This window comes from Lutra lutra, chromosome 5, assembly GCF_902655055.1.
Source record: "Lutra lutra chromosome 5, mLutLut1.2, whole genome shotgun sequence".
Lineage (NCBI taxonomy): Eukaryota > Metazoa > Chordata > Mammalia > Carnivora > Mustelidae > Lutra > Lutra lutra.
Genome location: NC_062282.1, coordinates 62,199,150 through 62,226,684, shown reverse-complemented (window position 1 = coordinate 62,226,684; position 27,535 = coordinate 62,199,150). Strand labels below are relative to the sequence as shown.

General features: G+C 41.5%; 1 protein-coding gene and 1 long non-coding RNA gene across 3 annotated transcripts in view; one reads left to right on the top strand and one right to left on the bottom strand.

Annotated features, from left to right (window-relative positions):
• STK10 (serine/threonine kinase 10) overlaps positions 1-3,923 on the top strand; it is a 117,738-nt gene extending 113,815 nt beyond the window's left edge. For both annotated transcript variants that reach the window (XM_047730780.1, XM_047730781.1), the window contains one exon: positions 1,449-3,923. In XM_047730780.1, the coding sequence (XP_047586736.1) occupies positions 1,449-1,589 (141 nt within the window). In that variant the 3' untranslated portion in view covers positions 1,590-3,923. The remainder of the gene's footprint in view (positions 1-1,448) is intronic.
• Positions 1-27,535, bottom strand: part of LOC125100544 (uncharacterized) — a 68,487-nt gene that overhangs the window by 9,844 nt on the left and 31,108 nt on the right. The window lies entirely within an intron of this gene.

Genomic DNA, 27,535 nt, shown 5'->3' with positions numbered 1-27,535 from the left:
TTGGCTATGCTCCCTAGCTAGCTGGGTGACCTTGGGAAAGTGATCTAAGCTCCCCGAGCTTCAGTTTCTCCATCTATAAGATGGAAATAATAGTATCTGTCTCATAGGCTGAAGACTGAATAAGATGTAATGCAGTTAGCATAGCACCTGACATGTAAGAACTACTCAGTAACTATGACTCTTCAGTTTTTAGTTTAATTCTCACAACAGCCCTGCTAGTTAGGTAGTGATATTGCCATTTTACACAGGAAGAAAGGTGACGTTTGAAGGCCACACAGCTGGTAATAAGAAAGCTGAATTCTTGTATGACTTTAACTCATGTTCTTTCCAGTACACTTTGCTTCCCTTTTTAATTGAATGCCTTTTATTGGAGACCCCTCAAGACATTTTTTGGTAGGATCCAATTTATCTAGATACACTTGCAGGTGCCCCAGGGACGCTCCTGTAATAATGGTCAGCTAGACACTCTGCTTGGAGTTACCTAATGTGTTTTAGCAACACACAGAACCTCTGTTTTGCCATAACTACCACAAGTTTTCAGAATCAGAATCTCAAGGGGCGGTGTGAAGGCCTGTGTATTTTTTTTAAAAAGATTTATTTGATGGAGAAAGAGAGAGAGTACAAGCAGGGATAGTGGATGAGGGAGAAATAGGCTCCCTGCTCACGTGGGACCCGATCCCAGGATGCTGGAATCATGACCTGAGCCGAAGGCAGACACTTAACTGACTGAGCCACTCAGGTGCCCAAGGCACATGTATTTTATTTTTATTTTTATTATTTTTTAAAAGATTTTATTTATTTATTTGACAGAGATCACAAGTAGGCAGAGAAGCAGGCAGAGAGAGGAGGAAGCAGGCTCCCTGCTGAGCAGAGAGCCCGATGCGGGGCTCGATCCCAGGACCCAGGGATCATGACCTGAGCTGAAGGCAGAGGCTTTAACCCACTGAGCCACCTAGGCACCCCTAGGCACATGTATTTTAAAAATAACCCCCTGGATGATCTCTGTAGGGCAGTGCTCTCATTAGGAACACTATGTACTTGGACGTCTCTGTCCCCACCAACCCCCATCCCCTACCTCCCTACTGTCTGCTGTTAAAAAATCTATCTGTCCATTTTCTTTCTCCATTCATTTGGCTGTTTCCCTGCCAGAGGATTGGCATCTGCCCCCTCCTCCCACCACATTTGTGAGAAGGCATTTCACAAACTATAGCCCCTGGCCCACAGCAAACTCCTGTATGGTTCTGGCAGAAGGAAGCAAGAGGTGGTAGCTCTCTGCTGGGTGACCGGCTCTGGGAGAGGAAAGAGGGAAGACTGAGTTACCATGCACTAAAGGCCTGGGGTGGGATGGGGGATTTCCAGAGAAGGCCACATTGGTGGGGGTCCTGTATTTAGGAGACCTGTGTCCTGTGGGATATGACTGAGCTCTGCCTTCCCTCTTTCTGTCCTAGGCACTGGAAGAAGATCTGAACCAGAAGAAGCGAGAACAGGAGATGTTCTTCAAAATGAATGAGGAGACAGAATGCCTGAACCCTACCACCCCAAATAAGGCCACCAAGTTCTTCCCCTACAGCTCTGTGGATACTTCTTAACAGCCATTTGGGGCGGTGGGTGGCAGGCTGGTGGGCCTCCAAGGCCCACCCATTCTCTGTGAACAAGTAACTCAGGACCCCCCTTCCCTCTTGCTTCCATGCCAACTTGAATCCAGCCCCTTGCCCTGTGCTACCCCAGCTGTGCCCAATAGACCCATCCCCGTGCTCCTTAATTCTCGCTCACTTAAGGAGGGCGAGGTTTTATTATGTGTTGTGTGATCTTAATGTATATTCTTTTTGAGCCCTACATCCCTTCAGGCTGTCAGTGAGTGGGGTCAGAGTCCAAGAGAAATGGTGTTCTGTAGCCTTGAGGCCCTGCTGTTTGCCAGAACACCGGTTTTGCGGTCTGTGGGCACCAAGTGCTGTCGCTGATTATGATGAGTTTGTTCATATTGTGATTTTTGCTGGCTTTGCAGCCATTCCTTGTAGTATCAGACAAGAACCATGGCTCTAAGCAGCCATTTCGGTTCCTAGTGAAGCCCACCCTGCAGCCAGCTGCCTCAGGGGGTGCCCTCATCCTTCCAGCAACCCCCGATTTGCTTTTCTCTTGAGATAAGGCCGCAGCTACAGCAGTGGGATGAAGGAGAGCCTGAACTGTTCATTCTGCTGGTCTCGGGTATTTCATGCCATCCTGTGCCCCCCGCCCTACTTGCACACACACACACACATGTGGCCCCGGCATCCCCCAGGCTTGCCTCTGCCCTAGGCCTCTTGTGCCAGGTGGGCTGAAACACATTCACTGCCTGAGCCTGTGCCCCTGAGCATGTGTAGGTGGAGCCACTGGTATGAAGTGTGCTGGGTGCTGGCATAAATGGTACAGGCTGAACTGCCAGTCTGTGATTCCCTCTGGCTCCCACACAGGCTCCTGGGTTCAGGGATAAATTCTACACCACAAAAGACTATGTCTAGGCTGTTCCTATCTCACACCTGCCCATCCAGTCTACAGGTGATATGGGGAGGCTGCTTCCCTCTGCCTCTCTGAGGAGGAGTCTGGCCTTACACTTGAGACACAGGCTGGTGGTCACCGGGATTTCCGCTGAGGAAGAAAAAGCCTCAAGGAGAAATGTAATGCTTCCTGTCCCCAGCAGCACCGTGGATGCAGAGCTTCCGTACCTCAGATGAAATCCTGGGCCTTTGGGTTACTCAGCCGGTCTCCTACAGATTCTGCGTCCCAAAGGCTGGAGGACGTAGAATACCCTAATGCTCAAATAGGCATTCAGTTTCTCTACAAAGAAAACTTCGTTTATTTTGGTTTCTAACTTAAATATAAATGAATGGCTTCTATAGGAAGATACCTGCTTTAAGTAAAACTGAAGGCGGTTTTGAGGAATCATACAGATGCTATATTAAGTCTGGGTACTGTTTTGTTGGTGATGGAGTGGCTAACATCCAGGGAGGACTTTTTCTTTCACTCCTAAATGTCTAAGGCTTGATGCTTGGTTCTAAAGCAATTCTCTCGAAGTGTTCTTGGCACTGGTTAGAACTGGATCTAACTGGTTAGAACTGGGAGGGAGGGTAGCTATTCAACAAGAAGGGACTCGGGGTTCCCAAGGCTTATGTACACAGTGAAGAGGCTCTGGGGGCTGTGGGAAGGCGGGGTCCTCTTAAATTAATGAATATTCAGCTTGCCTGCTTCAGTATTTGACCCAGATGGGATAGTTTTCTGGTCTCGCACATATGAGATAAGGGAAACCATTGTCCCCTTTTATTCCTTTTGGTGCACAGGTGCTGGGAAAATATGAACTAGCAGCAGTGTAATTACAGAACATTGACCAAGTTCCACCAGACAAGGTTAGCACTGGCGAATGGTCAGGCAGGGCTGATTTTGGCTTTGTTTACAGTATTGCCTTTTGCACCCTGGGGTGTGAGAATGAGTATTTAGGTGAAATGCCAGTTTCATAGTTCAGATGGAAGTCGTTGATCATGCCCCTATCTGGCTTATCATTCACATGACTCCTAGAATCTTGTTCAGGGAGTTGCTGCTTCCCTGTTCAGTGCTGCCCATGGCCTGATGGGCCTTTCTGGATAAGGGCTGGTTGGGTTCTCCAGCCTCAAGATGGAGCCAGCGTGCATGCCCATCAGTGAGAAGGCCCACACAGTATTCCTCATGCCCCGTGCTAATGTTTCCTCTGTAAGGGACAGATGGAACTGTTTCTTGTTTTCAGTCCATTTTTGGCAGAGTAAATATAACTAACTTATATTTTCCCTTTATAAAGGATAGAAGTTATTTTTATGTCATTTCAAAACTTTATACAAAACTTTTGTAAAATGTTCTCTGCAAAGTTTAACTGCAAGAATGTAAATATGCTTCTAATAAAATAAGATGAGAGACTATTTACATTTGTGGTTGTTCTCTTAGAGTGGGGTGGAAATAGCAAGGCAGACTTAGCCACATTTGCTAGGTGAGAAGGGTTTTACTATCTTCTGTGAGTCACACAGCCAGACTTTGGGGTGGGTTTCTGTTTTGTTAGAAGTTATGCATGTCTGTGTGTGCACGTGTGTGCATGTTTGTGTGCGTGTGGGCGTTCTACAGATTTTAACATTAACATTTTCATTTAACATCAAACATTTGACCCTGAGGATTTTTATTAAATCCTTTTAACAGCTTCTGAGGAAAACTTGTCATTCCTATTTTCTAGACGAGGAAATGGACATGGAGCAAGGGAAGGCTGGACCAAACTTCACAATACTGTAAATGATGCCTATGCAATTCAAACTTAGACCTAGAGGTGCTATTTCCACCATACCTCCTCTCCTACTCTCAGCTGCCCGTTACACTGAGTAAGAGGCACTGTATTTAAAAGCAATTTTCTGCCATGCCTCTGAAACCCCACTGAGGGGTTCCTAAGCTGGGTCCACAGACCTCCTATCACCAAACAGGAATCAGAGGGTTGAACTGAATGTCTTTGTACGTAGGTGGGAAAAGATTTTTTAGTTTGACTAACCTTTAACTAAAATTCCATACTTCCCATCTGTATGGATGTAGGCAACCGACTCTAGTAGTATAAGCAGTCCCTGTGACAGTGTCAGCAAGAGAAATCAGGGATTTCATCTCACCAGACAGCTGGGGAGACATCTCAAAATTTTCTTCATCACTTTGGAATAATAGTAGTTATTAAACCAATCACTAGATCCTGTTGTTTAATATTGAGATGTGTGTATCACATATATACATACATATCACATCTATAAGCAATATATATATGTTTTCTAACATTTTGATACCTGTATTTCATTATGATTGCTTTCACTTGTAAACTATGTGCTTTATATTGTACATCTGAAAATATTCTAAGAAGGGTTTTACATTCTTTATGGATTACCTTAAAATTAAGAACCCCTACTCTGCAGCCCTGAGCTGTCACTGTACTAGAAACCTAATGACCAGCAGGTCGTGGTCAACTGTCAGGGTATCCCATAGGTCTGTGAACTCGGTGTGTTGGGAGGCAGGGGTGCAATGCCATGCCTCCATTAAGGGACAGAAAAGTAGCTGGGGTTCCCAGGAAAAAGGAGAGACAGGCGAAGAAGATAATGCCTCAAGGGTACCTGGAACTTGAGAAATGAGATCATTCCACATGAACTGGTATCTCTCATGCACTAAGTGCTAAGATGCTAAAATACATGAAACACTGACATTGCCTTCAAAATACTTGTCCGGCTGAGGAAACAGACCTCAGAGAATCAGGCAAGAGCTCCTAGAGGCAGTGACGCTGAGTCTAGGAGGACAAACTACTATGTGCCAAAACACATTTAGGGACTGCCGTATGAATGGTTTATAGCCATGAGACTGGAGAGAGTAGGGCCAGACCTGCATGCCTGGGCTCAGACTGACCCTTTCCAACCCAAGCACAGTAATAAGTCTGGGAAAGAGTTTACTCAGGGGGAAGGACAGTTGAAATCATGACAGTGACTCAACAGACCAGCTGGGGACAGAAATAATGTTGACATTGAAAGCAATAATGGCCCATAAAGCTTGGAGCCTTTAGAAAGGAATGCACAGGGGCGCCTGGGTGGCTCAGTGGGTTAAGCCGCTGCCTTCGGCTCAGGTCATGATCCCAAGTCCTGGGTTCAAGCCCCGCATCGGGCTTTCTGCTCAGCAGGGAGCCTGCTTCCTCCTCTCTCTCTGCCTGCCTCTCTGCCTGCTTGTGATTTCTCTCTGTCAAATAAATAAATAAAATCTTAAAAAAAAAAAAAAAAAGAAAGAAAGAAAGGAATGCACAAACTGCAGGCTCCATAAGGGCAGGGAATAAGACTCCAGCTGATCCCTAAACACCCAGGACCCAGCATGTTGCAACAATGAAATCAGTCTGGAGTCCTTGTGCCATCAAGGGTCTGAAAGGGGAGCAGCGGCAGTCTGGAGGCTGCGGACTGGATGTATATTAACCCACTGTGGTATCAGAGGTGTTGACTAGGTCAGATTAACCACCGTGTTGATAAAAACAAAACAGAGAATTTCCACTTCCAGTGATGGCAGATGAGGTAATTCAGACCAGTCCTCTAAAACCAAGAACAAACTGGAAAGCAAACTGGGCAAAAATATTAAAGATGTCTACTTGAAGACACAAGAGATCTATAAGAGAGTGAAGACTTAACAAAGTCAGGATTGAAGCAATTACAGAAGGCCAAAGAGATGATTCTGGTATTTTACCGTGAGAGCATTTGCTGATCCTAGAAAACGTACAGATGTGGAGCTGACCAAAATCCCAGGATCTCTGCAAGGGGAGCCTGCACATGCAGTCAGTGGACTGGTCATGTCTGGTGCCCCAGTTTTGGGGGCTGCTTCCCACAGGATGCCTCTTGATTGCCTGAATCTGGGGGATGAGGGAGGGTTGTGCTCCAGCATCCCTCAGGACTATAACAATCAATTCTTGGCAGGCTACCACCCCCAGAACACTACTGCACAGACAGCAGACTGAAACACCCCTTAGTCTTTCTGTGAAAGAGGTGTATATGTTTGTCCAGGAGCTTTGGCCTGAGGCACACTCTAGAAGCCTATGGAGGTACTCTCAGAGAGTGTAGGCTGGGGACACCACCTTAATGCTCCTCCTCTGCCTTGCTCCAGTTCTCCAGTATCTCCCAGAAAGGAAAATATGTACTTGTCTGGAGCCCTGATTTTTGCTAATGGTGGCCAGCAGGGTTCATGCTTGTGGCCCCACAGTATTATATGTATTTGCATACTCAAAAGCTGCTACCTGAAGGTCTGGCTTCCAATCAATCTGAATCTAGGTGCTGAGATCCCCTACTTTAGGGCAGACAGAACTTGGCACACCCCCAACAATGGGAGCTTTATTTTAAAAATAAGACAGGTGGCTTAGAAAATCATAAAGGTTTAAGAGACTACCAAGGGCTAGAAAAGGCTGAGCAATAATATTCATCTCTTAAACAAGGCAACTCCTTTAAGACTGGAAGAGATGGCTGTTTTGCTTTAATACATAGAAACTAACATAGAGTCAAGCAAAATCAGGAAACAGAGGAATATGTTCTAAACAAAAGAATAAGGTAAAACAGAAAAAAAAAAAAACCCCTTAATGAAATGTGTTAATTCACCTGATAAAGAGTCCAAAGTAATGGTCATAAAGATGCTCACCCAACTTGGGAGAAGAATGGATAAACACAGTGAGAACTTTAACAAATAGGAGGAAAATACAAGAAAGTACCAAATAAGAAGTCACAGAGCTGAAGAATACAATAATTAAACTGAAAAATACACTACAGGGGCTCAACAGCAGACTAGATGAAGCAGAAAAAAGATCAATGACTCAAACACAGAGCAGTGGAACTTTCCAGTCACAGCAGCAAAAAGGAAAAAAGAATTTTAAGGAATGAAGATAGCTTAAAGGCTTTATAGGATAATATCAAATGGACTAAGATTTGTATTACAGAGTTCCCAAAAAGAGAAGAGAGAAAGAGGCAGGGATTTTTCTTGAAGAAATAAAGGCTGAAAACTTCCCTAATACTGGGAAAGAAATGGACACCTAGATCCAAAAAGCCCACAGAGTTCCAAAGAAGATAAACTCAAGAGGGAGGAGCAAGATGGTAGAGGAGTAGGAGACCTGAATGTCATCAGGTCCCAGGAGTTCAGCTAGGTAGTTATCAAACCATTGGGAACACTTACAAACTCAACAGGATATCAGAGAAGAATAGCAGGAATTCTAGGAACAGAAAAACGACCACTTTCTGGAAGGTAGGACGTGCAGAGAAGTGAATCCCAGGCGATATACGGGAAGACAGATCGTGAGGGAAAGGGCTGGTTCCCGGCAAGTGATAGAGCAGGGGAGCACAAAATCGCAACTTTTAGAAGTCTGCTCCACTGAGGGACATTGCACCAGAGGCTAAGCCTGGGGTGGAGCCCCTGCAGGGACAGCGTGGTCTCAGGACCCGTGGGGTCACAAAAAGACCAGGGGTGTCTGAGTGCAGCAGAGCTCCCAGGTATTGTAGTGGTTAAGCCAGCTGCAGAGATGGACCTGAGGCGTGGGCACTCATCTCGAGATTACCTCAAACTGTGATCCAAGGCACAGTTTGACCACTGCTCTTCAAGCAGGGGCCCCACAAGTGGCAGATCTGGAGAGATCCCTCTCCTTCCTCCTCTGGGAGGAGCAGCATGGGAGCGTGCTGCAGGAATCTGCTGGATTTGGAGACTCCAAACAGGGCTGTGCACCAGAGATAGAAACGCTTGGTCACAGGCTGAGTGAACTAGGAGTGCAGCCTGAGACCAGGGAGATGGAAGGGACTAACTGCTTTTCTCTGAGGGCACATTGAGGAGTGGGAAGGAGCTCTCGGCTCCTCCAATTGGAGACTGGGAGGCCGCCATTTTCATCCCCGTCCTCCAAAGCTCTACGGAAAGCATTCAGGGAACAAAAGCTACCGAGCACAAAACCAAGCAGATTACTTAGCCTGGCCCATGGCAAGGGTAGTGCAATTCTGCCCCAGGCAAAGACATTTGAGATTCACTGCAATGGGCCCCTCCCCAAGAAGATCAGCAAGAACATCCAGCCAAGACCAAGTCACCAATCAATGAGAACGGTGGAACACCAGAGCCAAAGGACTGCAGTGTACAGAATTCATGGCTTTTTCCCCATGATCCTTTAGTCTTTCAAAGTTAAATTTCTTAAATTTTATTTTTTTCTTATTCTATTTTTAAAAATCTTTCCTCTTTCCTATTTTAACATTTTTAAACTATTTTATCTTACCAATACTTTTTAGAAATCTTTTTAAATTTTCATTGTTATAATCACATTTTATCCCTTCATTGCATTTAATCTTGTTTTTTGTATACATGCAGGGTTTTTTTTTTCTTTAAAATTTTGGGATACACTTTCTCCTAATAGATCAAAATATACCCTAAATCTAGCACATGGCTTTGTTCTAGTCTCCAAGTTGATCACATTCTTCCCTCTTTTTCTTTTTTCAACCAACTTCTTATCTTATCAATTTCTTTTTTAGAATCTTCCTTAATTTTCATCTTTAAGTCATATTCCATCCCTTCATCGTGTTTACCCTTATTTTTGTATATATATAAATTTTTCTTTCTTTAAATTTTGGGAGGCAATTTCTTCTAACAGATCAAAATACACCCCAAATCAAGTGTGTGGTGGCTCTGTGGTATTCACCAGTCTAATATGTGTGTATGTGTGTGTGTGTGTATACACACATATATGTATGTGTGTGTGTATACACACATATATGTATGTGTGTGTGTATGTATATATGTATATGTGTGTATATATGTGTGTGTACACATATGTGTGTGTGTGTATATATATATATATATATATATATATATATATATATATATATATTTATTTATTTATTTTTCCCCACCTTTCTTCTCCCCCCAGTTTTGGGTCTCCTCTGATTTGGTTAGTGTATATTTTTCTGGGGTTGTTGCTACCCTTTTAGTATTTTGTTCTCTCATTCATTTATTCCTACCTGGATAAAATGACAAGGTGGAAAAACTCACCACAGAAAAAAGAACAAGAGGCAGTACTGATGGCTAGGGACCTAATCAATATGGACATTAGTAAAGTATCAAAACTGGAGTTCAAAATGACAATTATCGGGGTGCCTGGGTGGCTCAGTGGGTTAAGCCTCTGCCTTCAGCTCAGGTCATGATCTCAGAGTCCTGGGATCGAGCCCCGCATCAGGCTCTCTGCTCAGCAGGGAGCCTGCTTCCCCCTCTCTCTGCCTGCCTCTCTGCCTACTTGTAATCTCTCTCTCTGTCAAAAAAAAAAAAAAAAAAAAAAAAAAAAAGACAATTATCAAGGTGCTAGCTGGGCTTGAAAAAAGCATGGAAGATGTTAGAGAATCCTGGTCTGGAGAAATAAAAGAACTAAAATCTAACCAAGTTGAAATAAAAAAGCTATTAACGAGGTGCAATAAAAAATGGAGGTCTTACGGCTAGAATAAATGAGGCAGAAGAGGGAATTAATGATATTGGAGACCAAATGATGGAGAATAAAGAAGCACAGGAAAAGAGAAACAAACAACTACTGGACCATGGGGGGAGAATTCGAGATAAGTGATAGCATAAGATGAAACAATATTAGAATAATTGGGATCCCAGAAGAAGAAGAGAGAGAGGGGCAGAAAGTATACTGGAGCAAATTATAGCAAGAATTTTCCTGATTTGGCCAAGGGAACAAGCATCAAAATCCAGGAGGCACAGAGACCGCCCCTTCAAAATCAATAAAAATAGATCGACACCCTGTGATCTAATAGTAAAACTTACAAGTCTCAGTGACAAAGAAAAAGTCCTAAAAGCAGATCAGGACAAGAGGTCTGTAACATACAATGGTAGAAATATTAGACTAGCAGCAGATCTATCCACAGAGACCTGGCAGGCCAGAAAGGACTGGCATGATATATTCAGAGCACTAAATGAGAAAAATATGCAGCCAAGAATACTATATCTAGGGACGCCTGGGTGGCTCAGTTGGTTAAGCAGCTGCCTTCGGCTCAGGTCATGATCCCAGCGTCTTGGGATCGAGTCCCGCATCGGGCTCCTTACTCATTGGGGAGCCTGCTTCTCCCTCTGCCTCTGCCTGCCATTCTGTCTGCCTGTGCTTGCTCTCTCTCCCTCTCTCTCTCTGACAAATAAATAAATAAAATTAAAAAAAAAAAGAATACTATATCTAGCTAGGCTGTCATTGAAAATAGAAGGAGAGATAAAAAGCTTTCAGGATGAACAAAAACTAAAAGAATCTGCAAACACCAATCCAGCCCTATAGGAAATACTGAAAGAGGTCCTCTAAGTAAAGAGAGAGCCTAAAAGTAACAGACAGGAAAGGAACAGAGACAATATACAGTAATAGTCACCTTATAGGCAATATGATGGCACTAAATTCATATCATGAAATAGTTACCCTGAATGAAATGGGCTAAATGCCCCAATCAAAAGACACAGGGTATCAGAATGTATATATATAAAAAAATTGATATGCTGTCTACAAGAAACTCATTTTAGAACCAAAGACACCTGCATATTTAAAGTGAGGGGGTGGAAAACAATTTACCATGTTAATGGACATCAACAGAAAGTTGGGTGGCAATCCTTATATCAGATCAATTAGATTTTAAGCCAAAGACTATAATAAGAGATGAGGAAGGACACTATATCATACTTAAAGTGTCTGCCCAACAAGAAGATCTAACAATTTTAAACATCTATGCCCCTAACATGGGAGCTGCCAATTATATAAACCAATTAATAACTAAATCAAAGAAACATATCAACAATAACAAGATAATAGTAGGGGATGTTAACACCCCCCTCGCTGAAATGGACAGATCAACTAAGCAAAAGATCAACAAGGAAATAAAGGCTCTAAATGACACTCTGGACCAGATGGACATCACAGATATATTTAGAACATTCCATCCCAAAACAACAGAATACACATTCTTCTATAGTGCACATGGAACATTCTCCAGAATAGATCACACCCTGGGTCACAAATCAGGTCTCAACTGGTACCAAAAGACTGGGATCATTCCCTACATATTTTCAGACCATAACGCTTGGAAACTAGAACTCAGTCACAAGAAGAAAGAAAGAACTCAAAGACATGGAGGCTAATGAGCATCCTACCAAAGATGAATGGGTCAACCAGGAAATTAAAGAAGAATGAAAAAAATTCATGGGAACAAATGAAAATGAAAACACAACCGCTCTAAATCTTTGGGACACAGCAAAGGCAGTCCTGAGAGGAAAGGATATAGCAATACAAGCCTTTCTCAAGAAACAAGAAAGGTCTCAAGTACACAACCTAACCCTACACCCAAAGGAGATGAAGAAAGAACAGCAAAGAAAGCCTAAGCCCATCAGGAGAAGAGAAATCATAAAGAGTGGAAATCAATGAAATAGAAACCAAAAGAACAGTTGGAACAAATAAACAAAATAAGGAGCTGGTTCTTTGAAAGAATTAAGATTGATAAACGCCTGGGGCATCTGGGTGGCTCAGTGGGTTAAGCCTCTGCCTTCGGCTCAGGTCATGGTCTCAGGGTCCTGGGATTGAGCCCCACATTGGGCTCTCTGCTCAGCAGGGAACTTGCTTTCCCCTCTCTCTCTGTCTGCTCTCTGCCTACTTGTGATCTCTCTGTCAAATAAATAAATAAAATCTTAAAAAAAAAAAAAAAGATTGATAAACCCCTGGCCAGACTTATCAAAAAGAAAAGAGTAAGGACCCAAATTAATAAAATCATGAATGAAAGAGGAGAGATCACAACCAACACCATAGAAATACAATTATAAGAACATATTATGAGCAACTATACACCAGCAAATTTTACAATCTGGAAGAAATGGATGCATTCCTAGAGACAGAAACTACCAAAACTGAACCAGGAAGAAATAGAAAACCTTAACAGACCCATAAAAAGTAAGGAGATTGAAGCAGTCATCAAAAATCTCCCAACAAACAAGAGTCCAGGGCCAGATGGCTTGCCAGCGGAATTCTACCAAACATTTAAAGAAGAATTAAGACCTATTCTCCTGAAACTGTTCTAAGAAATACAAATGGAAGGAAAACTTCCAATCTCATTTTATGAGGCCAGCATTACCTTGATCCCCAAACCAGACAAAGACCTCATCAAAAAGGAGAATTAGAAATGAACACAGATGCAAAAATTCTCACCAAAATACTAGCCAACAGGACCCAACAGTACATTAAAAGGATTATTCACCATGACCAAGTGGGCTTTATTCCTGGGCTGCAAGGTTGGTTCAACATCCACAAATCAATCAATGTGATACAATACATTAATATAAGAAAGAACAAGAACCATATGATATCTCAATAGATACTGAAAAAGCTTTTGGCAAAGTACAGCATCCTTTCTCGATCAAAACTCTTCAAGTGTAGGGATAGAGAATACATACCTGAATATCATCAAAGCCATCTATGAAAAACCCACAGCAAATATCATTCTCAATGCGGAAAAACTGAAGATTTTCCCCTAAGGTCAGGAACACGGAAGGGATGTCCACTATCACCACTGCTATTCAACATAGTACTAGGAGTCCTAGCCTCAGCGATCAGACAAGAAATAAAAGGCATCCGAACTGGCAAAGAAGAAGTCAAACTCTCACTCTTTGCAGAAGATATGATACTTTATGTGGAAAATCCAAAAGACTCCACTCCAAAACTGCTAGAACTCATACAGGAATTCAGTAAAGTGTCAGCATATAAAATCAGTGCACAGAAATCACCTGCATTTCTATACACCAACAGCAAGACAGAAGAAAGAGAAATTAAGAAGTCTACCCCATTTACAACTGCACCAAAACCCATAAGATACCTAGGAATACACTAACCGAAGAACCAAAGAATCTGTACTCAGAAAACTATAAAGTACTCATGAAAGAAACTGAGGAAGACACAAAGAAATGGAAAACTGCTTCATGCTCATGGATTGGAAGAACAATATTGTGAAAATGTCTATGCTGCCTACAGCAATCTACACATTAAATGCAATCCCTATCAAAATATCATCAATTTTTTTAAAAGAAATGGAACAAATAATCCTAAAATTTTATGGAACCAGAAAAGAACCCGAATATCCAGAGGAATGTTGAAAAAGAAAACCAAAGTTGGTGGCATCACAATTCCAGACCTCAAGCTCTATTACAAAGCTATAATCATCAAGATAGTATGGTACTGGCACAAAAACAGGCACATAGGTCAATGGAACAGAATAGAGAGCCTGAAATAGACCCTCAACTCCATGGTCAACTAATCTTTGACAAAGCAGGAAAGAATGTCCAATGGAAAAAAGACAGTCTCTTCAGCAATGGTGTTGGGAAAACTGGACAGCCACATGCAGAAAAATGAAACCTGACCATTTCCTTACACCACAAAAATAGACTCAAAATGGATGAAAGACCTCAATTTGAGACAGGAATTCATCAAAATCCTTGAGGAAAACACAGGCAGCAACCTCTTCGACCTCAGCTGCATCAACTTCTTCCTAGAAATCTCACCAAAGGCAAGGGAAGCAAGGCCAAAATGAACTATTGGGACTTCATCAAGATAAAAGCTTTTGCACAGCAAAGGAAAGAGTCAACAAAACCAAAAGATAACTGACAGAATGGGAGAAGTTATTTGCAAATGATATATCAGATAAAGGGCTAGTATCCAAAACCTATAAAGAACTCATCAAACTCAACACCCAAAGAACAAATAATCCAATTAAGAAATGGGCAGAAGACATGAACAGACATTTCTGCAAAGAAGACATCCAAATGGCCAACAGACACATGAAAAAGTGCTCAAGATCACTCAGCAACAGGGAAATACAAATCAAAACCACAGTGAGATACCACCTCACACCCATCAGAATGGCTAAAATTAACTAGTCAGGAAATGACAGATGTTGGTGAGGATGCGGGGAAAGGAGAACCCTACACTGTTGGCAGGAATGCAAGCTGATGTAGCCACTCTGCAAAACTGTATGGACGTTCCTCAAAAAGTTGAAAACAGAGCTACCCTATGGCCCAGGAATTGCACTACAGGGTATTTACCCGAAAGATAAAAATGTAGTGATCTGAAGGGGCACGTGCACCCAAATGTTTATAGCACCAATATAGCCAAACTATGGCTATATTGCCATATATATCCACAATAGCCAAACTATGGACAGAACCTAGATATCCATCAACAGATGAGGTGGATAAAGAAGATGTGGTATATATATATATATATATATATATATATATACAATGGAATACTAGGCAGCCATCAAAATCCCCCCCAAATCTTGCCATTTGCAATAACATGGATGGAACTAGAGGGTATTATGCTAAGAGAAATAAGTGAATCAGAGAAAGACAATTATCATACGATCTCTCTGAGATGAGGAATTTGAGAGGCAGGGCGGGGGGGTCTTGGGGGCAAGGTAGGGGAAAAATGAAACAAGATGGGATCGGGAGGGAGATAAACCATAAGAGACTCTTAATCTCATGAAACAAACAGGGTTGCTGGGGGGTGAGAAGGTAGGGATAGGGTGGCTGGGTTATGGACACTGGGGAGGGTATGTGCTATGGTGAGTACTATGAAATGTATAAGCCTGATGATTCACAGACCTGTACTCCTGGGGCAAATAATACATTATGTGTTAATTAAAAAAAAAAAGATAAACTCAAAATGACCCCACACCAAGACACATTATAATTAAAATGTCAGAAGTTTAAGATAAGGAGAGGAATCTCAAAAGCAGCAAGAGAAAAACTTGTTAGGCACAAAGGAACCCCCATTAGATTATCAGCAGATTTTTCAACAGAAACATTGCAGGCCAGAGGGAGTGGCATGATATATTCAAAATGTAGGGGAAAAAAACCCAAAAAACCTAAAACACTTCCAACCAAGAACACTCTATTATCTAGAATTAAAGGAGAGCTAGTTTTTTTAGATGAGCAATGCTAAAGGAATTCATCATCATTAAGCTAACACTAGAAGAAACGCTAAATGTACTCTTTAGGCTGAAAAGAAAGGGTGCCAATCAGTAACATGAAAACATGAAAGAATAGATCTCACTGGAAAAGTAAATATATAGTAAAGGGAGTGGATTAATTACTTGTAAAACTAGTATGAAGGTTAAAGAATAAGCAATAAAAATAACCATAACTATAATAATTAGTCAAGTGATACATAAGATAAATGTAAAATTGTGACAACAAAAACATAAAAAATAGACTGGGGAGAGTAAAAACACACAGTTTTAAAATGCATTCAAACTTAAGTTGTTATCAATTTAAAACAGACTGTTACGAATATGTGAATATGTAGGTCTCGTGGTAACCACAAAGCAAATACCTATAGTAGATACCAGAAAATAGTAAGGAACCTGAGCATACCACTAAATAGAGTCATTAAGCCAAAAGGAAGACACCAAGAGAAAAAGAAAGAGACAGAAATTGCAAAACAACCAGGAAACAATGAACAAAATGACAATAGATACATACCTATAAATAACTACTTTAAGTATAAAAGGACTAAATTCTCCAATCAAAAGACAGTGTAGCCGAATAGATAAAAACAATAAAACCCATCCACATGGTGCCTACAAGAGACTCACTTCATATGTAAGGACATATACAGACCGAAAGGAAATGGATAAAAAAAGATGTTCCATACAAATGGAAACCAAAATAAAATTGGGTAGCTACACTTTTATACACACACACATACAGACACACACTTTAGAGGCACCTGGGTGGCTCAGTCAGTTAAGCATCTGCCTTCAGCTCAGGTCATGATCTCAGGATCCTGGGATTGAGCCCCGCGTCGGGCTCTCTGCTCATCATGGAGCCTGCTTCCCTTCCTCTCTCTCTGCCTGCCTCTCTGCCGATCTGTGATCTCTGTCTGTCAAATAAACAAATAAAATCTTAAAAAAAAGAAAAAAAATATATCAGAGAAAGACAAATATCATATGATTTCACTCATATGTTGAATTTAAGAAACAAATGAGCAAAGGAAAAAAGAGACAAACCAAGAAACACACCTTTTTTTTTTTTTAAAGTAAGATCTATGCCAAATGTGGGGCTTGAACTCATGACCCCAAGATTGAGAGTTACATGATCTACTGACTGAGCCAGCCAGGCATCCTCCAAGAAAAAGACTCTTAACTTATAGAGAACAAACTGATGGTTATCAGAGGGAAGGTGGTTGGGGGGATGGGGAAATTGATGATGGAGATTGAGGAATGCACGTGCGATGAGCACTGGTTCATGTATGGAATTGTTGAATCACACCTGAAACTATGCTATGTCACTATATTGTACACCTGAAACTAATATAACACTAAATTAAAATAAAAACTTAATGACTTCATTAAAACACTGCTGGTTCATTAATGTTTTGTTTTCCAGATTTAAAGGACCCCCTTTGCTCTTCCAAGCTATTTACATCTTACTGCAATTTGATAAAGTATATATTTGTAAATAAAAGTTGAAATATTATTTTTTCTCCTTATCTGTTATCTCCAGAATTCAGAAACTCTTATTAAATATTATTATTCTTCATGACAATATAGGTATTTATATATAACAATCTGTTCTCCTTGTAACAGGACATAATTAGACAGGTAAGTCCTTAGTTTGGCTCTTAGCCTAAAGAGACTTTAAAGGTCTAATCTGAGATTCCTTATTACCAGGAAATTTTAAAGAACTAAGGTTAACTTTATGGAGCCAATAAAGCCCCTTGGATATTGCCAAAAGTTTGACTGAAATGTCATATTTGAGAATATGCAATGAATTACTATTGTTACTACATTTATGTAAATAATCCAAATTTAAAAAGACTAGACTTAATTTTTACAAATTAGTTTCACTGTATATATCTTTGATAAGAATGGGATATCTACAAAAAATTGTATTTTGTTAGAAAACTGTAGTGTAAACCTCAGTTTGGTAAACCTCAGAGAAATCACCATAGTAGATGATGTATGGGTAATCTTCATTCCTGTTGCTGTATGGACCACCATTCAAGAAAGTTCAACGCCCAGTGCCATCATCAAAGACAAACTGCAAACAGGAAAATCCATGTGCCTTAAAGTGTCATCCTCATTTTATCTTCAAAAAAAGCTTCAAACTCAAATCTAGAAATTTTCTCAACTGGCTGCTGTCTAAACTCAAAAATGAATTTATAATTTATTTGAGCTATTAATCTTTGTTTTTCTTTTATTTACATAGAAATGCCTCTTATTAAATTATTTGATTGCTCACATCATAGAGGTCTAGTTAAGGTGTAACGTCATCTGTAATTCTGCCTCCTGAAATAAAACATCCTCATGTTCATGCTGTCCAAAATAATCATGAGGATATGTGATAGTTAATGCATCTACCGTGCCTACATAAAATAACTAAAAAATGTAGATTGAATTAGAAAGGTAAGACCTGAATCTGATTAGAACCCATTTAAGTTGATTAGTTGGTTAAATCTTGGCTTCTGGGAATCTCTGCTCTGGGGAATTTTTCAATCCTTGGCTATTATTCTCCTTAGAGAATCATATCTCTTTATCAGTCATATGAATTTCTCTAGTGTGCTGTATCCTCTCAAGGGTTTCGAATGTCTTTGGGCAGCCACTCACCCCTCAAATTATGTCCATGAGGATTAGACAACTTGAGGAACTCAAGTGATCTGACCTCCCACGTGTATGATGATGATCTGACTGCTGGCAACAGTGACAACACGACCTTCCATCCTGAGAACTCAACTATCGGAAACAATGAATGTGTGATTCTTTAGCCCGGCTACATAAACAGTGGTAAATCAAGAGTTACACTGTCCTAGTTGGCTACACTCACCTTGCTAAGAGAATGACTAAAAAGGAATTGTTAGAATTAAACACATATGGAGACCAGATCTTGTCTTGGAGATTATTTTGCAAGGCAAGGGAGGCTAAATTGGCCTGGGTCTCTTCTAGTTTATGCCTCTGGAAATCATAAGTGAAACTTAAATTGTTCCCCCATGAGGTAACCAATAATTCCCTTTAAGAAAATTCTAATATTATAACCAATCACTGTGAAGAATAAACAGTCACTATTTCTATACTACATAAGCTAGTTTATAATAATAAACCTGTAAGCCTCATTCCATGTTTTGATTTGAGTGCTCCTGGCTTGCAAACCGTCTTTCTAGTGTCTGCACAGTATGCTTTTAACCATTACTACTTCCGTGATTCATTGGTTTTACTTCTGTATTTTTCCTGAACTTTTGACACTATGTATAGTGATGGATATTAACTAGACTTAATGTGGAGATCATTTCACAATAGATAAAAATATGAAATCATTATGTTGTATGTCAAATATATCTCAGTTGCAAAAGAAATGTGAAACTGAGCAATTGACAACCTTCCATGGCTAAGAGCATGAAGATTAGAGCCCAGGGCCAGATAGAAGCAGAATGGAGGGAATCCAAGTGAAACTAGTCCCTTTGTAGGGACCCCAAAGGGGTACCCATGAACAAGAGTTAAGCTGATATTGACAAGCATCATGGGGTTTGTAGTTCTCCTTCTGATAATCAAAACCTCTGAAAAGACCTGGGGTAATCTGGGACTGCTAGTGCTCACAAGCACCTGGCAGAAGGAAAGGTGAATCCTCTCTTGAGGAGTATACCATCTTAGGTTTCAACAATTTCTGCAAACGGTTTTACAAATAAAACCTCTAGCATGCAACTAAAAAATAACTAGACACACAAGGAAAATTTTATAACTGAAACCAGCAGAAACAACGGACATTAGAAACACCAACAAGCACACCCGATACTGGAGTAATCTAACTCCAAGTATAAAACCGGTATAATTTGAAATTTTTCATCAGAGAGGTGAAAACAAAAGTTTAAAGAGGAATCAAGTTTTCCAAAATGGGGTAGTGATAATGGTTGTACAACTATTAATATACTAAAAAACTCCACTCTTTGTACACTTTTAAAGGGTGAATTTTATGGTAGGTAAGTTGTATTTCAAAAAAGCAGTTATTAAAGAAAAAGAAACAAGTACAATGTCTAGATGACAAAACAAAACAAAAAAATGAAGTAAAATAGTGTGTAGACACAAAGTGGACACTGTCAGAGGCCTCCATCAACCACCAAATTAGTCTGCTGCTCTTTTTTTCCTACCTCTACCTGTCACTTTGGGATAATAAGTTTTTGAAAAAGTTTGCAAAACATTTTTTTTTTTTTTAAATTTGACAGGGAGAGAGATCACAAGTAGGCAGAGAGGCAGGCAGAGAGAGAGGGGGAAGCAGGCACCCCACCAAGTAGAGAGTCCAATGTGGGGCTCAATCCCAGGACCCTGAGATCATGACCTGAGCTGAAGGCAGAGGCTTAACCCACTGAGCCAACCAAGCACCCCTGCAAAACATTTCTTTACCAATTCCATGACAGCAGGGACATGCTAAAAAACTCATGAAACAGAACCAACAAGATGGGTTGACTTCCTTCAGGACATGAAAAAAACCCAGTGGAGGCAAAGTTGAATCAGAATCTCTTAGTAATGTAAACTGGGGTAGAGTCAGAGAACAAGCCAGTGAGAAATGGAAGTTGAGAGGCGGAATTATCATGCCACAGTGAAGAATCACAGGCCAGGAGGGACCAAGTATGAGCTGGAGTTGACACTCAAGGATGGCTCCTGAATTTCTGGCTTTGCTGGCTGAGTCAGTAGAGGTATCGCTTACTGAGTTAGAAAAGACTGGCACAGGACAAGATTTGGTGTGGTGAAGAGAGAGAATCAGAAGTTCAATTTTAAAGAGTTCTTAAAAAAAAAAAAAAAAAGGCGTAATTGTGCATATATCAAATTTGAGATGACTATGAGATAACCAAAGAGGGATGTCACTTGTCTATATACATCTGGAGCTCAGGAAATATAAATTTAAGAATAGGATATGAAGTAGGTATTTGAGAAAAATCAAGCAGAAGATGTAGGCATGACCAAATGGATATTATATACACCATGAAAAGAAATTTGGATTTTATCCTGAAGGCCACATGGGACCTTTATATCAGCTTTATATGGCAGACAGATGACTAGGGGCAGTCTAAGGAACATACTGGAGAACCAGAGACATTACGGAGGGTAACAATTACGGTCTTTACAGTAATCCAGGTAAGAGATGGGAATTCTCATAATACAGTTTTATATCCTGACTTCTTTCACTTATAATATGAGCATTTAATAATGTTACTAAAAGCTTGCTGGAAACATGGTTTTAAATGACTAACTTACCCGCCTGTGAATGTACATAAGCTCCTTAACCAGTATAAAACAGGCGTTTTAGCTATTTTTAGCTTTTTTTTTTTTTTTTTTTAGGAACCTTATTCATTCATAATTGACCTATTCCTTTCCCCTCTGCCTCAGTGATAAAATCTCTGGCAAATCTCATAGGTTTCCCAAATTTTTTTGATTAGTACTAGTTACCCAGTTTTACCTTTTCATTTGATTTCTTTTTCTCACTCAGCTCAAGTTTGAACTAGACTTAGAAGCTTGTAGTAAAAAAGACAGGCATGGCTGGGATGAAAGTCACCAACTGTACCGTTTGATCCCACCCACTCCTTGGCCCCAGTCAGGCAGGGCTTTGTGACTTGTGCTGCGTGGTGACATGTGACTGTCACACCTGTGCTAAAGCACACTGAAAAGCCCATGCATAGTCCTCCCATGAAAACAACTGGGGGAACTGTGTGTTCGAGATGTGGTGGATGGAAGAAGATGGTGGATCCTCTAACAACTTGAGTCCCTGGTGACCACGTGGGGTACAGTCCTCTGCCATTTCACATAGGACATGAGGCATGGGCAAAACAAACTTTATTGTATGAGCTGATGAGAGTTCAGGGCTACTTGTTACCCTAGTATAATGGAGACTATCCCAATATAGTCCACATCTTCGTCATTCGTGCCACTTTGCTCTCTTGCTCTTCTTCCCCACTTCCTACCCTAGACTGCATCTGGCTCTCCCAGGGTTGGAGAAGTAAAAACAGAGTTAGGGAGGGAAGGAAAGGTAATAAGTTTGTAATGGACACAGTTGCTCCACCCAAGTCGCCTTTACGATCTTGACTTACTACCCCCATGTCCCCCAGCTTTTGTGCCTTTTGCTTCCAAGCATCCACACTGGGGACTCTCTTCGAAGGCCTGCTCTGGGGCTCCAGGACCCACAGTGTCTACAGGCACAGAGTCAGAAGAGCCCGCGAATTTATGTCTACCCACCCATTGTAAGGTGGGTGGGTCATAGCCACAGATTGCCTGGAGTATCTGAGCAGGAGTATGGAAGCCAGGATCCTTGTAACAAGTCAGGACAAACTCTGAGGTGTCATTTATATTCCAAAGTTCCCCTATGGGATTAGGCTTAAGCCACCCTCCATGGGACTTTGTTTGAGATCTCCCCCTTGCTTTGCTTTCCCCCTCCCCTATCCTGCTTCTTCTAGTCACCTTCCAGTTCTTCCTGGGAGCATTTCCTTAATAGATTTCTCGCTCCCAAATTCCCATTTCATAGTCTGCTTTTGAAGAAACCTACCAAAGACGTCTGAAACTGGTCGTGGTCCTAGGAAATAGACTCTTTAAGGATGAGATTTTGGAATCTGATCACTTGCTGGCCAGGTGGCAATAAGGACATTTTTACTGATGGGGATGCATGTTGTTAGCACACTGGATGCCACAGCACTGTTATTACCGAAATATGTACCTTTGAGCAGCTCTTTCAGCCCAGGTCCTGTCCCCGTGCTTTAATAAAACCACCTTTTTGCACCAAAGATGTCCAAAGAATAATTTCTTGGCCATCAGCTTTGAGCCCTAACATCTTTTCCTACATCATTACTAGGATTTAGGAAATTTTCTTAAAAAATTTTTTCATCACTTAAAAACAAATAAAATATGTACCTTTGTTAACCTGGAACCAGACAGAGCTAAAAGGGGTTTCATGAGCTTGTGTAATAGAGAGAAAACCAAAATTTAAAGGGCTGTGGAATTAGTATTTTGCTGCTGGATGCTACTGATGCATGGAAGAGAGAAAATGATGGACTCAAGACAGTTACTAATTTAAGGCAAGAAGTGAAAGTTTTTTTTTTTTTAAAGCTGCTCCTTTAGATAGTCTTTAGACTGTCATTTACTCTCTCTGGAAAGTAAATCATGTTGGAAGACCATGCACAGGACTGTATTCTAAGAAAAGAACTCCAGCAGTAGCTAACTTTGTAGCCTTAGTAAGTCTCCCACACTAAAGTCAGGCCCTTGATGGGGAGTGAGTGGGACCCACAGACTTTGGGTGAGAATATCTGGGAAGATGCACTTGACAACATAAAACCTTTAGATCCCTCTGAACATGTGGGCATGCAAGAGTGCCCAGAATCACTTCATGCTAGAGGACAACAGCAGCCCCCTCCCCGCAGAAATTACGCAGAGGCCTCAATTGAGGCAGATGTCCGGCACAACACCTGCCTTCCTCAAGATCAGCCCCCATCTCCTCCTGGACACGAAGCCAATAACTAGGATCAAGTCTCAGCATGACCAGTCTGGGGGAAGTGCTGCCCCTGTTAAGGGTGGAAAAGGATTATTCAACAAAGGAGCTACAAGACCAGGCTATTATGTATCAGCAAGAACCAGGAGTACTTGCTTATAAATGTACTTTGATGATGCTGACATAGGGTTTGGGGTGGTAGAATGGAATATTAGTCTGGTTAGAGGTGTGTTGATATGGGAATACTCTCAGGACTCAATATTTAACACCCTGACAAGGGGCCTTGGAGCTGATTCTAATAGTGGGAGAGTATTTCAATACTTGGAAAAAATGACGCCCACATTAAATGAGATACTATGTTGGAACTATCAAGACAGGGTACTGAGGAAGGGATTAAAAGTTCCCAAACTAAAGCACATCAAAGACCTATCATTAGAGTAGGGATTCTGGAGGCCTGGTAATATATGCAGTTCTGACAGGGTCTTTCTTACAGGGGGTCCAAATCTTCACACATAAACCTAGTGATCATTTCCTTGGTATCCAAATGCATACTGAGATTGAGTATACTCAGCATCTGGGAGAGCCCTGACATTACTTCCTTGACATACATAATAAGAACTATTGTAGTATGAAAGGCCAAATGAAAGCTCATGAACTACACCCCTCCACCCCAAGTCTGGTTGAGATAATAATTCACAAACAATACTGCCTCCTGGGCGGAATGATGTGATAACCCTAAAAACATAAGGGATACGAGGGTAATAGTCCCCCATTATATCCCACCTTAGTTTATCAGCCTGGTCTGTAGGAAAACCATAGATGACAGTGGAGTACAGCAAACTTATCTGAGCAGGTCACACTGCAACTGCCCTGCATGAGTCTAGAATGAAGCAACATAGCTTCTCTTATATAGCATGCAGCTGTTGATCTAATGAATGGATTTCTTTCAATGTCCGTCAGAAAGGAAGATCAGAAGCAATTTGCATTACCCAGGATGGTCAACAGTATACATTCATTGCCTTGCTTCAGGGCTCTCCCACTAACTCTCCTGATCTTTGTCAAAACATAGCCCAATGGACTCTGATTTTCCGGACCTTCCATGTAACATTACATTGGTCTACTATGTGGACATACAATATTAACTGGACCTGATGAGTAAGAAGTGGCAACTACTCTAGATGCCCTGGTAAGACCATGTGTTCCAGAGGTTCGGAGATAAGAATCTTGCTAGGGTGGATTTGAAGTACCCAATGATCTGGGGCATGTCATGCCATGACATCCCTATTAGAGTCCAGGAATTACTACAGCACCTTGAGACTTATTTTTTTTTTTTTAAAGATTTATTTATTTATTTGACAGAGAGAGGGAGAGAGATTACAAGCAGGCAGAGAGGCAGGCAGAGAGACGGGGGGAGAAGCAGGCTCCCTGCTGAGCAGAGAGCCCGATGCGGGGCTCGATCCCAGGACCCTGAGATCATGACCTGAGCTGAAGGCAGAGGCTTAACCCACTGAGCCACCCAGGCGCCCCGCACCTTGAGACTTCTAATACTAAGAAAGAAGCATCATGTTTGGCAGGCCTCTTTTGCCTTTAGAGACAGCACTGTCTGCATTTGAAAATTTGGCTCCAAACTATTTACTGGGTGACTTAACAGTCTTCTGGTTTTGTACCACTAATGCCTCAACTTTAGCTGATACCTATGGCTTCACTGGAGGAGGTTCTGTACACTGAGCTGATGGAGAAGGATAAAACTCGGGTATCTTGTGATATGGCTGAGTAATGAGTAAACCTGATATTTCCACAGGTAACAACTTGAGACTGAATGCAAAACAAAAACAAAAAGACAACAAAAACAAAGCCACCAGAACATACTAGAGAGTAAATAAAGGCAAGTATATCCTGGAGGGGAGCTAAAACTTGAAAGAAGAGAATAGCAGGAAATGAGTTTCTAATTTCTGTGGCGTTTAGCCAAAGGGTACAGTGCAGTTGGTGCTGTGCAAGGCAGCCAAAACGGAAAGAAAATTCTCAGTCTCTCTGGTCTTAAAAATGAGAAAACAAACTTCAGGACAACTGTGCTGCAGCAAAGTGAGAAGGGATGATATCCCAGAAAGGAGAGAGAGAGAGGAGAAACCCCAGACTGTGTGTATAAACATTGCCTAAACTCAAGTTCATTCATGAACTATGCACACACAGGACTGACTACAAGCAGCCCAGCTAAGAATATAATAGCTGAACTGAGATTTGAGTTGATGCCCAAGAGATAAACATTTACAGTTTGAATAAAGCCAAACTAACTGCCTCTTTAAAAACAACAAAACCAAATCCATTTTTCAGAGAAATACAACAGAATCCAGTCTCTACAGCATGACCTTCTGAACACCCAGGATACTGTACAAAATTATCTTATAAAGAAACAGAAAAATGTAACCTGCTTTCCAGAGAGAAGACAGTTTATGGAACCAATTTTCAGAAGACCCAGATTTTGAAATTTACAGATAAGGATTTATAAAGAGTTTATTATATAACTATACTCAGTGGAATCAGGAAAATAGATTTGCAATGAATGAAAAGTTAGGAGGTCACAGCAGAAAAACAGAATATGTATATTTAAAAACAAAAAACAAAAACCCAGAAATTCTAGAATTGAAAAAAACAATACCCCAAATAAAAAAAATTCACCAGATGGGATTAACAGTGCAGCAGACATGATAGAGGACTGAGTTACTAAAAGAAATTACCCCATCTAAAGAAGATAGAAAAAAGAAGGGGGGAAAAATGAACAGAGACTCAAGAGACCTACGGGATAATATCTAGAAGGAGAAGATAAAGACAGGACCAGAAAACTATTTGCAGAAATGACTGACACTGCCCCAAATCTGGTGAAAAATACAAATTTATAGATTCAAGGTCAGCAGATCTTAAGCAGGAAAAATAGGAAAAAAGCCATACTCAGGCACATCATAATCAAACTGCTGAAACCAAAAATAAAAAGAAAACCTTGAGGGGCGCCTGGGTGGCTCAGTGGGTTAAGCTGCTGCCTTCGGCTCAGGTCATGATCCCAGGTCCTGGGTTCGAGCCCCACATCGGGCTTTCTGCTCAGCAGGGAGCTTGCTTCTTCCTCTCTCTCTGCCTGCCTCTCTGCCTACTTGTGATTTCTCTCTGTCAAATAAATAAATAAAATCTTAAAAAAAAAAAAAAAAGAAAACCTTGAAAGCACCAAAGAAAAATGATAAATTACATACCGCAGAACAACTTGAATGACTGCTGACTTAGAATGGAGGCCAGAGGGAGGAGTCAAGATGGCGGAGAAGTAGCAGGCTGAGACTACTTCGGGTAGCGGGAGATCAGCTAAATAGCTTATCTAAAGATTGCAAACACCTACAAATCCAACGGGAGATTGAAGAGAAGAAGAACAGCAATTCTAGGAACAGAAAATCAACCACTTTCTGCAAGGTAGGACTGGCGGAGAAGTGAATCCAAAGCGACGGGAAGATAGACGGCGGGGGGAGGGGCCGGCTCCCGGCTCCCGGCGGAGCAAAGGAGCAAAATCAGGACTTTTAAAAGTCTGTTCCGCTGAGGGACATCGCTCCAGAGGCTTAACTGGGGTGAAGCCCAGGCGGGGTCAGCGCGGCCTCAGGTCCCGCAGGGTCGCAGAAGGATCGGGGGTGTCTGAGTGTCGCAGAGCTTACCGGTATTAGAACGGGGAAGCCGGCTGCAGAGACAGAGCTGAGGAGTGACTCGCAGCTTGGGGTTGCCTTGGACCGGTCGCAGGCTCAGTCAGCTTGGAGCGCGGCCGGAGGCCAGGGTGGCGGGAGTCATTGGGCGCTGTTCTCTGAGGGCGCACTGAGGAGTGGGGCCCCGGACTATCGGCTCCTCAGGCCGGAGACCGGGAGGCCGCCATCTTCATTCCCGTCTTCCGGAACTCTACGGAAAGCGCTCAGGGAACAAAAGCTCCCGAAAGCAAACCCGAGCGGATTATTCAGCTACTCAGCGTGGCCCCGGGTAAGGGCGGTGCAACTCCGCCTGGGGCAAAGACGCTTGAGAATCACTACAACAGGCCCCTCCCCCAGAAGATCAACGGGAAACCCAGCCAGGACCAAGTTCACCTACCGAAGAGTGCTGTTTCAATACCAAGGAGAGCGGCAGAATTCCAGAGGAGAAGAAAGCAAAGCACGGAACTCATGGCTTTCTCCCCATGATTTTTTAGCCTTGCAGTTAATTTAATTTTTTTTTCTTTTTCAATGTTTTTTTCTTTTTCTCTTCTTCTGCTAAATTTTTTTTTTAACTTTTACCGTTTTCTTTTTTAACGTTTTTTTAAATAGTTTATCTAATATATATATATATTTTTTTCCTCTTTTTATATTTTTTCTTTATCGGCTTTCTTTTTTTAAATAGTTTCTTTTCTTTTTTTTTTCTTTTTGAACCCATTTTTATCCCCTTTCTCCCCCCTCACGATTTGGGATCTCTTCTGATTTGGCTAAAGCATATTTTCCTGGGGTTGTTGCCACCC